The following is a 13,977-nucleotide window of genomic DNA, read 5'->3' on the forward strand; positions in this document are numbered from 1 at the left end:
GTCGCCTATGAAAATTTTCTTTCCCTAATGTTTACGCCATATGTCGCTCTACTTTACTTTTTTGACAGTTTGACACCAACTGCCAGTTGGACACTTGCTTTCACTGAGTCGGCTACTGTACTACCACATGCAGTCTTTGTGGTATGAGAATTGTATTACACCATATTTTCTATGCGCCCACTTCGTTCAACCTAAAACTAGATCTCCATCTAATTACTGACGTAACTGCGCATGCAGTGATTATCGCAAAAATGCATTACACTGTCATCTTATTTTTCATGATTTCTCCCACTGTCTCACAGCTTACGTCTGACAATGAAGCGTAACGTGTATTAAGGAATTATGTGATCAATACTTATCCGTTATTGTAATTTGTATCAAAAAATTTCGTGTCGCTCAGTGGCCGAGTGCAGGTATATCAATTGGACGCTAATTCGGCGACCTGTGTGCCCCTGATCCATTGTAGTCACCGATTCACGAGAAAGGTATTTTAGTTTACCGTCAAATCCGACCCACATGTTGTTCCTGGTGACAATTCACATCGCTGTGCGGCGAACGTTATGTTGAAGACAGAATGTAACACGCGCCCTACCGTTTCCAGGCACGCACTTTACAACTAAACCCCGAGGCCGACGAAATGAACACGAACGTAAACTTCATTCATAGGCTAGACCATATGTTTGTTCCGAATGGCCGACTGCGCCCAACAAGGCATTGCGAATAGCGATCTATGATCGCGGTACACGTGATCAAGCATGTCGCCAGTCCTTTCAGCCATTGTTACCAGTAGGTGAATCCCAATGACGTCGCTGCTTCTTTCTGCAAGCAGGACCTCATTCGGCCTCAACGGGGCTGAGTAGACCCATTTCCAGCCCTCCCTGTCTCAGAAGTCTGACGAGATACCGGGAAATGAACCAGAGTCCTTCCGCACGGAAGGCAGCGACTAACCATTCGGCTCGCAGGCGGTCGCCCGACAAGGTTTGGATGATTTTTTGCAATTTCGTAAAAGGACATAGACAGTACATGGGTGTATTGAGCGGGTAGTCCGATACGTAATGGGAGACGAAAATCTAATAGTTGTGGGTAACTGGAATGCAGTTTCAGGGGAAGGAGTAGAAGAAAGGGTTATGGGAGAATATCGGCTTGGTACTAGGAAAGAGAGAGGAGAAAGAATTCTGCAATAAATTTCAGCTAGTAATAGCGAATCCTCTGTTCAAGAATCACAAGGGGAGGAGGTAACTTGGAAAAGGCCGCGAGATACTGGAAGATCCAGTTAGATTATATCATGGCCAGGCAGAGAGTACTTAATCAGACACTGGATTTTAAGGCGTACACAGGAACAGATACAGACTCAGATCACAATTTAAAAATGATGAAGAGTAGCTGAACTTTAAGGGACTAGTTTGGAAGAATCAATCGCAAAGAAGTGGTACACAGAAGTACAAAGGAATTAAGAAATACGCCTGAAGTTACCTGAGGCCACAGATAATGCAATTATGGATAGGACGGTAGGCAGCGCAATTGAAGAAGAATGCGTCAGTGAAAACGGCAATCACAGAAGTTGAAAAGAAAAACCTAAGTACAAGGAAGGTAACTGCGAATAAACAATAGATAACAGAAGAGATACTTCAGTCGTTCGAAGAAAGATGGAAGTACAAAAATGTTCTCGGAAATTCAGGAATACAGAAATACAATTCACTTACGAATGAAATATATAGGAAGTACAGGGACGGAAAGGCGAAATGTCTGCACGAAAAATGTGAAGATAATCGAAAAAGAATTTATTGTCAGAAGGACTGACTCAGAATACACTAAAGTCAAAACAACCTTTGGTAGAATTAACATAAAGAAGGTGACGTTAAGACTGGAATAGAAATCCCACTGTCAAATGCAGAGGAGAGTGGATACGTGAAAAGAGTACACTGGAGGTCTGTATGAGGGGGAGGACTTACTCATGATTCGATGGAAGAAGAAACAAGAGTCGACAGGGAAGATATAGGGAATCCGGTATTAGAATCAGAATTTAAAAGAACTTAAGGGGACTTAAGCTCAAGTAGAAGGAATAAATAATATTTCATCGTACTTTCCAAAATCACTGGGGAAGTGGCCACAAAATGACTATTCTGTTTGGTGTGTAGAGTGTATGTGGGAGGCCATATACTGCCACACTTTCGAAAAAACGTCATCCACACATTTCCGAACATAGCTAGAGCCGACAAGTGCGAAAATTATCGGACAATCAGCTTAACATCTGATACATACGAGTTACTTACAAGAACAATTTACAGAAAAATGGAAAATAAAATTGAAGATCTGTTAGGTGACGATCAGTTTGGCTTTAGGAAAGGTAAAGGCTCCAGAGAGGAAGTTCTGACGTTGCGATTGACAATGGAAGCAAGACTGAAGAAAAATCAAGAAACATTCATAGGATATGTCGATCTGAGAAAGCATTAGACAACGGAAAAATTCAGCACGATATTCGAAATTCTGAGAAAAATAGGGGTAAGCTACAGAGAAAGAAGGGGAATACACAATATGTACAAGAACTGAGAGGGAACAGTAAGACTGAAAGACCAAGAATGAAGTATTCGGAATAAAAAGACAGAATGACAGAATCTGTTGAATGGAATGAACTGTATAATCAGTAAATAGTACAGACTGAGAGTAAACTGAAGAATAACGAAAGTAATGAGGAGTAGAAGAAAGGAGAACATCCAGAACTTAACATAAGCATTGGGAATCAGATAGTAGACGAAATTAAGGAATTTTGCTAGTTAGATAACATACGAGGGTGAGTCAAATGAAAACCTCAAATATTTTTTTAAAGTATTATTTATTGAGCAGAAGTGGTAAAAAGCTGTATCACTTTTCAACATAATGTCTCCCACGCTCAATGCAAGTCCTCCAGCGCTTACAAAGTGCATAAATTCCTTTAGAAAAAAATTTCTTTGGTAGTCTGCGCAACCACTCATGCACCGCGTGGCGTACCTCTTCATCAGAACGGAACTTCTTTCCTCCCATTGCGTCTTTGAGTGGTCCAGACATATGGAAATCACTTGGGGCAAGGTCTGGTGAGCATGGCGGATGAGGAAGACACTCAAAATGCAGGCCTGTGATTGCTGCAACTGTTGTACGGGCAGTGTGGGGCCTTGCATTGTCATGTTGCAAAAGGACACCTGCTGACAGCAGCCCACGTCGCTTTAATTTGATTGCAAGCCGCAGATGATTTTTTAGGAGATCTTTGTATGATGCACTGATGACAGTGGTCCCTCTAGACATGTGATGCTCCAAAATGACGCCTTTTTCGTCCCAAAAGAGAGTCAGCATAACTTTCCCTGCTAATGGCTCTGTTCGAAACTTCTTTGGTTTTGGTGATGAGGAATGGCGCCATTCCTTGCTCGCTCTGTTTGTTTGTTTCCGGTTGCTGGAAGTGAACCCAGGTTTGGTCCCCAGTAACGATTCTTGCAAGGAAGCCATCACCTTCTCGTTCAATGCGCCAAATAAGTTCTTCACAAGCATCAACACGTCGTTCTCTGATGGCAGGAGTCAGCTGCCGTGGCACCCATCTTGCAGACACTTTTTGAAAATGGAGCACATCATGCACAATGTGGTGTGATGACCCATGACTAATTTGTACACATGCTGCAATGTCATTCAGTGTCACTCGGCGGTTTTCCTTCACTATGGCTTCAATTGCTGGAATGTTCTGTTGAGTCACAACTCTTTGTGCCTGACCTGGACGAGGAGCATCTTCCACTGTAGTCACACCATTTGCGAAATTCCTACTCCATTCGTAGACTTGCTGCTGCGACAAACCTGCATCACCGTACTGAACCTTCATTCATCAATGAATTTCAATAGGTTTCACACCTTCACCACGCAAAAACCGAATAACGAAATGCTGGCGCAAGTCGCAAGTGGGGCGGCCATCTTTATACTGATACTGCGACTGTATGTGTGCATCTGCACTATGCTGCCACCTACAGGCCATTCTGCACGCTGTTTGTAGCACGCTTACCAACTTACAGGATAACGGCACGAAATTTCGATTTGTTATTACAAATTTAAGGTTTTAATTTGACTCACCCCAGTAATAACCCTTGATGGCCGGAGACAGTAGGACATAAGAAGTAGACTAGCACTGGCCAAAAGGACGTTCCTGACCATGAGAAGTCTCCTACATACCTGCCAACTTTCAAAAACCAACAATCCAGAGATTAAGTTTTAAAAATCGGAAGGTAGGAATGACCATAAAGCGTGGCTCAGTTTCAGTACAGTCTCGGTACGATTAATGTGAATCTTTCCCTGTGGCATCAGAAAGTTATATAACGAGTATAAAAACGCAATTAAAAGTGCAAGAACTACTCAGGACGTTGATTCGTAAATTGAGGGAAAGGCAACAACTTACCTGTAGTGGACTAGTGCGTGGTGCACAGAAGCGCACAATAAAAAGCAGTTAACTTACGTTTACTTCCATTATAACGCTTCAACCATAAGCTTTAATCTTATTTCCAACTTTTTTAATACTATGAAAATAACGAATAAGATACACATGAAGCAATCGCTTGCACAAAGATGAGGCCTTTCGGGATCCAGGTAACAAAATAACATTAATAATCAAACGCTACAAACATTTATACCCGATTACGAAGACGTTGAATAAATGGAGATTTCACTTAAGCACAATGACAACACACGAACACAAGTCCAAGCAAAGCACAGTACTGAGCAACACAAGTATACATCTGAAGGTTGCTGGCTTGCGAGACATTTAAGTAAACCAGCCAGATCGGATTTTCCTGAAGTTTTATTTTAGGCGTTTTTCCACGCTCGTTCAGGCAAATTAGGGTGTGGTCTGGAAACTCTGTCTCGCAAAATACTATACATAAACAGATTAAATGCTATAACTGACGGATTGCGCAGGCGTGACTCCTTTTCGTTAACTGGTGACTGTGGCAACAAGTAGATCTTCCGGCCATGACGTTCTAACAAAAATTAATTTGCCAAGTCAACAATACAGGGTATCGCGTACGGCTTGATAAAAAGAAAGAGGGCAATGTTTCAAAATACGGCTATACACTCTTGGCGTCGGAGTGTTACAAAAGGTGACGCAGCCATAAACAAATTCGTATTTACAGTGTTATTTGTATGCGCGCTGCTGTTTTTACCTTATACTACATCGCTCAGGCACCGCCATCGCTTCCCACGACCGTCCCAGCCAACTCCATACACCAGACTGCTGGCGGCTACTAGTACTGCCACTGCTCTTACTGCAGCCAACACTGCTCTCTGGTCTGAGATTCTCTTATAGCTTACATATCACAGGCAGCGCGTGAGCAATCCATCGAAATTACATCTGCTCAAGTGCCCCAGCAATAAATTTCTTAGCCATGGACCTCTTGCAACAGATATTAATAAAATCTGATCCTACGGCGAGCGACCCATGAGTACAAGTTAAAATTATATAATTTTTTCTTAAGATAATCTCTTATATCAAACGAGACATTACGTGTCGTGTATAAATACTAAGGGACGAGGCAGATGTTGGAGCAGAGGGGAGGGGGTGAGCAAGAGTGGGCACTTGGCCCCTCCTGAAATCCAGAATATATTTATTTAACTACAGAATTATCTTTTCTAGAAATAATTATCTGCGATTTTTTCTGCATGTTGAATAGTATTCTTAAATGTCGTACCTTGCAGGTTATTTTTTTGGTACCCAACAAGGTTTTCTCCGTAGTTGTGACCCAGTTTCTAGTTCCGAATTTTTATTTTCGTTCTCAAACCAACATTATAGGCGTGAGAATGCAAATATATATTAATATTTTCTAGCTTTATTTCCTACTCGTTGGATACATCTGATCAAATCATACGAGAAAGTATCTTCAGTTCACTAACTCAATAAAGATGGCAACCATCATTTAATTGTATAAAAAGGGTGCTTATATTTTAGGTACAAAAGCAGTTTAGCTTAAAAAATATATTAAGTCTATAGCTATCGATTGTTGAGGATACAAGAACGGGTACAAACGGAATAAGAATGGGATTAAAATTCAGTGTGAAAGGATATCATTGATCAGATTTGCTGATGACAATGCTGTCTGCAGTGAGAGAGTGGAATAATTGAAGGACCTGTTGATGGAGTGAACAGTCTAGTTAGTATACACTACGGTTTCAGAGTAACGAGAAGAAGGTCGAAACTAATGAGGACTGGCAAAAATGAGATAAGAAATAAACAGAATGTCAATATTATGGACTACGAAGGTGAGGAAATGAATTCGCTGCCTTGTAAGCAAAATAATACGTCTTAGACGAAGCAAGGAGGACATAAAAAGCGAACTAGCAGATGTAAAGTGGGCCATTTCTGATTAAAAGAACAAAACATCAAAAATTTTCGTTAATTTGAGGAAGAAATTTCTGACAGTGTACTTTTCCAGCATAGCATTGTAAGGAAGTGAAACACACAATGGGAAAACTGAAAAGAAGCGAACTGAAGCGTTTGAAATGAGGTGCTGTAGGAGGACGATAGAAATTTGGTGGACTCATAAGAAATTAGGTACTGCGCAGAATCGGCGAGAAAAGGAATAGGTGAGAAACATTGATAAGTACGAGAGACAGGACAACGGGACATGTGCTGAGGCATCAATAAATAACTTCCCTGGTGTAACTGTAAAGGAAGACAAGGATTGGAACACATCCAACAAGTAAATGTGGACGCTGTGTGCGATTGAGAAGCTGTTGCAGGGGATTAGGGGGTGAGGTCACACGGCAGATGTCCCAACGAGAGAACAGAAAAAAAAATTATTGGCGTATCTCTTGGCAAATTTAGTTCTCAGAGCAACACACATCTTCAAATTCATCCAAGCAGTTATGTAAAAACATTGGAATTTTGTCTTCTCTTGGATAATTTTCTGCGGACGTCCATAGTTTCATTGTCAGTGGAGTATAAGCATGAAATATAATTTCAGTACAGTTAGCTGGTGCGTATTAACGAGTTTACGAATTGTTCGTGCATAGTTCGACAAATTCTGAAAAATTATAAAACCAAGAAGTCTGAAGGAATATTTTCGTTTGGACTACAAATTATGCATATGACATGTTTTATCATGTACACCGAAGTACTGAAATGATCCACCTGCTATTAGAGTATGCAGAACGGAATTCTTTCCTTAAGGTAAGCACATGACTTAGAACTCTCAGAAATGCACGAAATGTGCTTAGAAAAAAACAGTGGGAAGAGCCATACGAATTGTAAATAAGGGTGTTACCACAGGAGGCATTTGAATGATTCAGGAGAGGAACTTTGGTAACGTGAAGGAATACGTCTTTCGCTAGCCACATGACCAAACGTTGCCCTGTAACTTGATTTACTTCAAATACGCTTTAACACCTCATACGTTTGTTATACGAGTTGAAGAAACGATCTCAACAGACTTCATAAATGTTCTCCAGTATAATTTCATCTAAATCCAATAGTATAAGGGCCCTTGACGTATTGCATGGATAGGCTTGTACTCACTTCCACTTGAAGGTTCCTGTTGCCCTGGAGATGAAAGTCTTGTACTGCTGATCGAGCCGCCTTCAGATAGGAATCCTCGCTGTCCTTCAGAATCACTCTACCCATCCAGCGTTTCTTCCTACATTTCTGCACTATCTCCACTGAACTTGCGAATTATTGTGCTATATAACATATTCACAAACTTCATGTTCTCAGCCCAGATTAAGTTCCTATTTTCAGCATATTGAAACTTTGCCTCTAAAGTTGTGACAACGTACATAGGATTAACCTTCCTTCCCTGATATCGATGTACATTTTTGATACTCCAACGCACAACCGAATACTCCAAAAGACGGCCGCCTACTGAAGCTGTACTATTTGCACAAATAAAGTTGTGCGGGTACAACACATCACCGTTGAATCGAGCTAGGAGGCAAAAGGTGCGTTTTGCATGCGAATGGCACATACCAACGTCTTTTTTTTGTTTCTTGTGAGCGATTTATATTTCAAGCACATTTTCTGGTTCTTAGCGCTCGATGTCACACACTTCGTTGCTAGTATGCCGATGGTCTTGCATTCCAGAAAATGAGCGCATTCTTCAAGAATAATAGGGAATGAAAAAAACAATAACGAAAAAAAGAAGAAAATGTTACGAAACACTGTGTTTTAACTGCATCTTCGCGAATAAGATCTCAATTTCCGGCGAGTAACGCGAAATTAATGCAGTGAGCTCTCAAATGTGTCATGTAACATCTTTTGTGAATATAGTAAACTAGCTACAAAGCCCGGCATTTAATATCTGCCACACAAAATGATTGGTCCTGTGTCTCGTTGATATTCAAAGCGTATGCAATCCGCATCGGAAACTGCAGTCGCTTTAAACTGAAGAACGTATTTGATTCGCTGGGTGTGACGAATGAATACGTCTCCACCTGCATGAAAAGATGGTTAGTTGCGCCATCTGTTTTCACATTATGCAGTATCTCGTTGTGTTTTTGGACAATTCGTCTTCTGCTGTTTCAGTTCGGTTTTCACTGTTTCCAAGTAGGGCTGTGTTTGAGCACGACTCGAACTGTTCGAACAGTTTACGTCGCAGTTCGGCAAATCTCGTGTTCTGCTCGATCTCTTCATCGGCCTGCGATCTGGTGACTTTTGTTGGTGCTACATCCAAGTCCTGCCTTAGTGTTTGTACGACACTGTGAATTTTAATGACAAGAATAACTGTGAAACATGGACTACAATATCTTCTGGGGTATATGTCATATGTAATAACAACATATGATCAATAACTGCCAATCATCTTTTTGTCAAATTCTCGAGCTTTCATTGGTCCCGCGATCTAGTGATGTCTGATGGTGTTATTTCCAACAAGGGTATCGCCGCTGTAATTTAATCTCGCGATAGGAATTACAGTCAGTTTGTCACGATATATTTCGTTCGTTAGGCATTAAATTTTTCATTAATTTTCTTCATTGTTTCATCTGAATTTAGTAATTTGAAGTAAACCGGTAAATTAATTTTTGGTATGTTTGATAATAACCCTTATCCTTGATATATTTTATCTATATATATTTATATATTGTGTATATTAAAAATATATAGCTTATGCCCACCCAAATGTTCATTAAGGGATCGTATAAAAATTTGAAGTTTAATCGGCCAAGAACTTTTGGAGATTTTTGGTAACTACTTTTCCCCTTCATGTGTTAAATAGATGTATGTTTCAAGTCAGATTACTAAATGTTTTGTAGACGGTATATTTCCTCTTGTCTTGAAGAAAAAGTGTGTAACATTTCATCAAGATCGGAATAAAAATGTGGATATCTATGAATTACAAACAAACAAACGGACACTCTTCTTTATACACTACTGGCCATTAAAATTGCTACACCACGAAGATGACTTGCTATAGACGCCAAATTTAACCGACAGGAAGAAGATGCTGTGATATGCAAATGATTAGCTTTTCAGAGTATTCACACAAGGTTGGCGCCCGTGACGACACCTACAACGTGCTGACAACCGCAATCGCGATAAGCTACAATCCGACCTTTATCAAAGTCGAGATGACAGGCATCTTATCCGCATGGCTGTAACGGATCGTGCAGCCAAGTCTCGATCCCTGAGTCAACAGATGGGGACGTTTGCAAGACAACAACCATCAGCACGAGCAGTTCGACAACGTTTGTAGCAGCATGGACTATCAGCCCGGAGACCATGGCTGCGGTTACCCTTGACGCTGCATCACAGACAGGAGCGCCTGCGATGGTGTACTCAACGACGAACCTGGGTGCACGAATGGCAAAATGTCATTTTTTCGGATGAATCCAGGTTCTGTTTACAGCGTCATGATGGTCACATCCGTGTTTGGCGACATCGCGGTGAACGCACATTGGAAGCGTGTATTCGTTATCGCCATACTGGCGTACCACCCGGCGTGGCTGTATGGGGTGTCTTTGGTTACACGTCTCGGTCACCTCTTGTTCGCATTGACAGCACTTTGAACAATGGACATTACATTTCACATGTATTACGACTCGTGGCTCTACCCTTCATTCGATCCCTGCGAAACCCTACATTTCAGCAGGATAATGCACGACCGCATGTTGCAGGTCCTGTACGGGCCTTTTTGGATACAGAAAATGTTCGACTGCTGCCCTGGCCATCACATTCTCCAGATCTCTCACCAATTGAAAACGTTTGATCAATGGTGGCCGAGCAACTGGCTCGTCACAATACGCCAGTCAATACTGTTGAAGAACTGTGGTATCGTGTTGAAGTTGCATGGGCAGCTGTACCTGTACACGCCATCCAAGCTCTGTTTGACTCAATGCCCAGCCGTATCAAGGCCGTTATTATGGCCTGAGGCGGTTGTTCTGGGTACTGATTTCTCATGATCTGTGCACCCAAATTGCGTGAAAATGTAATCACATGTCAGTTGTAATATAATATATTTGTCCAATGAATACCCGTTTATCATCTGTATTTCTTCTTGGTGTCGCAATTTTATGGCCAGTTGTGTATCTATAGGTGTTTCTGGAAGAGAGTGCAAAAATTTAACACGACATAGGGGATGGTTCACTGAACAATTTGAGGTATGAAATCTGAGGTCGGAGAAGCCAGCTTAAGGAGATAGTAGAAATAAAATCACATTACTGTGTACTTTTTCATTTACTTTAGTGAACTGGAAATACCATCACTGACACCATGAACGTGTCACGTTTAGTGTTTCTGACAAAATATGTTGAAACTGACGGCCATCAGCCTCAATGGAAACGTGACATCTGCGAACAAGGTTCTGACGCAACCTAACAAAATCCCTTGTGTGTTTCGAATCACAACACAGGCAGCTATAATTCTGGCAACTAATTATCCACTGGGGTCTCACACACAAGTGACTTTAGATATTCCCATAGTAAATAACCAACGGTAATTCAGGTCAGGTGCCCTAGTAGGCCTGGTATGGGTCCTCCTCTTCCAATACAGTGGCCAGGAAATACGGTACCGGAGCAGCTCCATCGGACTGTACAAGTCTCTGAACAGCACTGAGTAATGAATGCGTCTATCGTTGATTCATAGCACTTTCTGTCATGGAACAATGTAAATACGATACAACAGAGCCACCTTATGCACAAGTAAAGTAAACAAAACCTGCATCGTGACTTATTGGAAATCCGGCTGGTCCTCCTTATTTGCTTGCAGAAAATAAAGAATGTACATGTAAATAAACAGCACAGTGCGTGTAAACTTGGACGCATGTTAGTTATAAATAAGCTGGAAAACAGTAATGCTAGACAAAGCGCTAGACATGTTTACTTCCGTCTCTCCTTAGGCCGTCTTCTTCGACCCCAGATTTCCTATGTGAGCGTGTGTGAATTACTAAGGGATCAAACTTCGCAGGTCATCAGTCGCTCGACTTACACACTAATTAAACTAACTTAAAGTGCAACACACAGACCCATGCCCGAGGGAGTACTCGAACCTCCGGTGGGAGGGCCTGCGCAATCCGTGACATGGCGCCTTAAACCGCACGGCCACTCCGCACGGTCTTTCCTGTCAAATTGTTCAGCGGAGCATTCTCTATGTCCTGTTACATTTTTGCACGCTCTTACGGAAACACGCTTATAGGCAGCAGCTGCAATATAAACGGATGTACCTTGAAAATTTCTGGCAGTGTGTTGGACGGGAACTCGAAACCGAAACCTTTTCGTTTCCTGGTGTGGCACACACTTTAATCTTCCAGGAATTTTCCGATCAGCGCACTCTCCACTGCACAGTGAAAATTCAGTCGTGTGTAGAGTGGATTATACAAACAGTCTCGACAGCGAATTAAGCCGGATAACCGGCAGATGATGTATTTGTTAATCTAAGCAAACTTTTCAAAAATGGCTCTAAGCACTATGGGACTCAACATCTGACGTCATCAGTCCCCTAGACTTATAACTAGTTAAACCCAGCTAACCTAAGGACATCACACACATCCATGCCCGAGGCAGGATTCGAACCTGCGAACCTTCCGGACTGAAGCGCGTAGAACCGCTCCGGCCACAGCGGCAGAGTAGCAAAATTTTTCTCGACCTGTATACACGCCGTGAAACAAAACAAATGGCCAAGTTCCAGTTGGACTTCGGGTACTGACGGTTCTGTACAAACTTAATATATGGACTTCGGGCACTGAGGCTTCTGTACAAACTTTATATATATATATATATATATATATATATATATATATATATATCCAGGGAATCGATATATATATATATATATATATATATATATATATATATATATATATATATATATATATATCCAGGGAATCGAAATTTCCTCCACAGTAGTCCTCAGATTAGTCCAGACATACATAAAGAAGCGAGGAGTGGGCTTCAGTTTATATATGTAGAGAGGGAAGATGTAATAAAACATTTTTATTTACTTACTAAAACATGACTGCAACCCACCTTTTCTGTTTCCATGCAGAATTAAGTTTTTGACTGATGATGTGTGCAATGTATGTTCAAATGGCAAAAGATATTTTTATGTGTTATAATTACAATTTAACAAGATTCAGATTTCTTACTTTACTTGTACTGTGAAATATTGCTTCTTGCTGAATTTCGTGGTTCTAGGTCAACGAAAATTCCCCTATAGGTTTTGATGAGAGTGTTTGCGAGTATCAAAATATGTGAAATAAATGGCCGCACAATTTAATTGCATTGACAAAGACACTTATATTTTTTTACACCGCCAAGCAGCCATAGACCCAAGTATGTGATATAGATTTGAACTTTTGCACCAACCTGTTTCAAAGAAAAAGAGTTGTTAAAAGGCGGACAAACAAAGAGACAGATAACAAAGACAAAAAAAAATATTTTTTCGTGCGCTTTAATTACAAATTAACATTTTTGGATCTTTCCCTTTACTTGTACGGGGAAACCTAGCCGCTTGTCAATTTTCATTATTCTAGGTTGGGAAGGAGTCTATATAAGTTTTGATTAGTTGTGTTTTCGACATTGATTTTTAAAATTTTTATACTTCCAAGAGACTGAAGACATTAATACGTAACATAAATTCGAACGTGATGCGTCTACCAGTTCCCGAGAAAAAGGTTCTTAACATTCGAACACACAGACAGACAGACAAATAAGCAGGCGGATAACGAAGCGATCTTACAACGGATCCGTTTTTACGGATTGGGGCAGGGAACCCTATAAAAAAGCAAACGATGCGAAACAGTTGTTTTAAGTTTGCGAATAGATAGTTAATTCCCGGCGAGTAATGCGAAGTTAAGGCAGTGAGAACCGTCTCCGTGTGTAAAGGTCGGGTGAATACACGAAGCGCAACAACGGTCGGAGCGTGGTGGCCGGCGCAGCCTCCATCAGCGGTTACCCCCAACATTTCCGCCCGCCGACAGGGCGGACCGACACACACACACACACACTCACATACACCTGCGCGTGCGCAGGGTGGTGGCAGTTCGCTGGGCCTCACGCCGGACAACTACCTGTTGTTCGTCGTATGTCTCGTTGAACAGCCGGTCGATTTCGATCTCTTTGGTCTGGTGGTTCCGCAGCCGCTGGAATTTCCTGAACACGGGGCCACGTCTGCTGTAGCTGTCCATGGCAAACCGCACAGTGTTGGCGCTCGCGCTGCGTGAAGTGAACCGCTGCAATATGGGCCGAGCTAGCGCCGGGTACGGACCGCGATTGTGGACTGACCGCCGTAGGTGACTCGCGCCAGCTTATGAGCCGGGCGCGTGCCGACCGCCCGACTTCCCCACCGCCTGTTGACAAAACAGCCGCTTCGTCACTGCAGTTCCGGAAGCCGCGCCGTCTGCGGGAGGCTTGGTTGGGCCTTTCTCCCACCTAGCTGCCGCCCGGGTTAGACCCCGCCGTGGGAAGTTGCTAGCGCTGGAGGATTCGCCGCTTGCGACACGTTCGATGATGCCATCTGCTCTGTTCTTCCCCTCGCGCGATCCGAACAAA

General features: G+C 42.0%; 1 protein-coding gene across 1 annotated transcript in view; it reads right to left on the reverse strand.

Moving 5' to 3' along the window:
- The window catches only part of LOC126467134 (nitric oxide synthase, salivary gland), a 719,566-nt gene extending 705,834 nt beyond the window's left edge, over positions 1-13,732 (reverse strand). Inside the window, exon 1 of the mRNA XM_050096439.1 lies at positions 13,497-13,732. Within this exon, the coding sequence (XP_049952396.1) occupies positions 13,497-13,613 (117 nt within the window). The 5' untranslated portion in view covers positions 13,614-13,732. The remainder of the gene's footprint in view (positions 1-13,496) is intronic.
- Positions 13,733-13,977: the final 245 nt, after the last annotated feature.

Source organism: Schistocerca serialis, chromosome 1, assembly GCF_023864345.2.
Source record: "Schistocerca serialis cubense isolate TAMUIC-IGC-003099 chromosome 1, iqSchSeri2.2, whole genome shotgun sequence".
Taxonomy (NCBI): Eukaryota; Metazoa; Arthropoda; class Insecta; order Orthoptera; family Acrididae; genus Schistocerca; species Schistocerca serialis.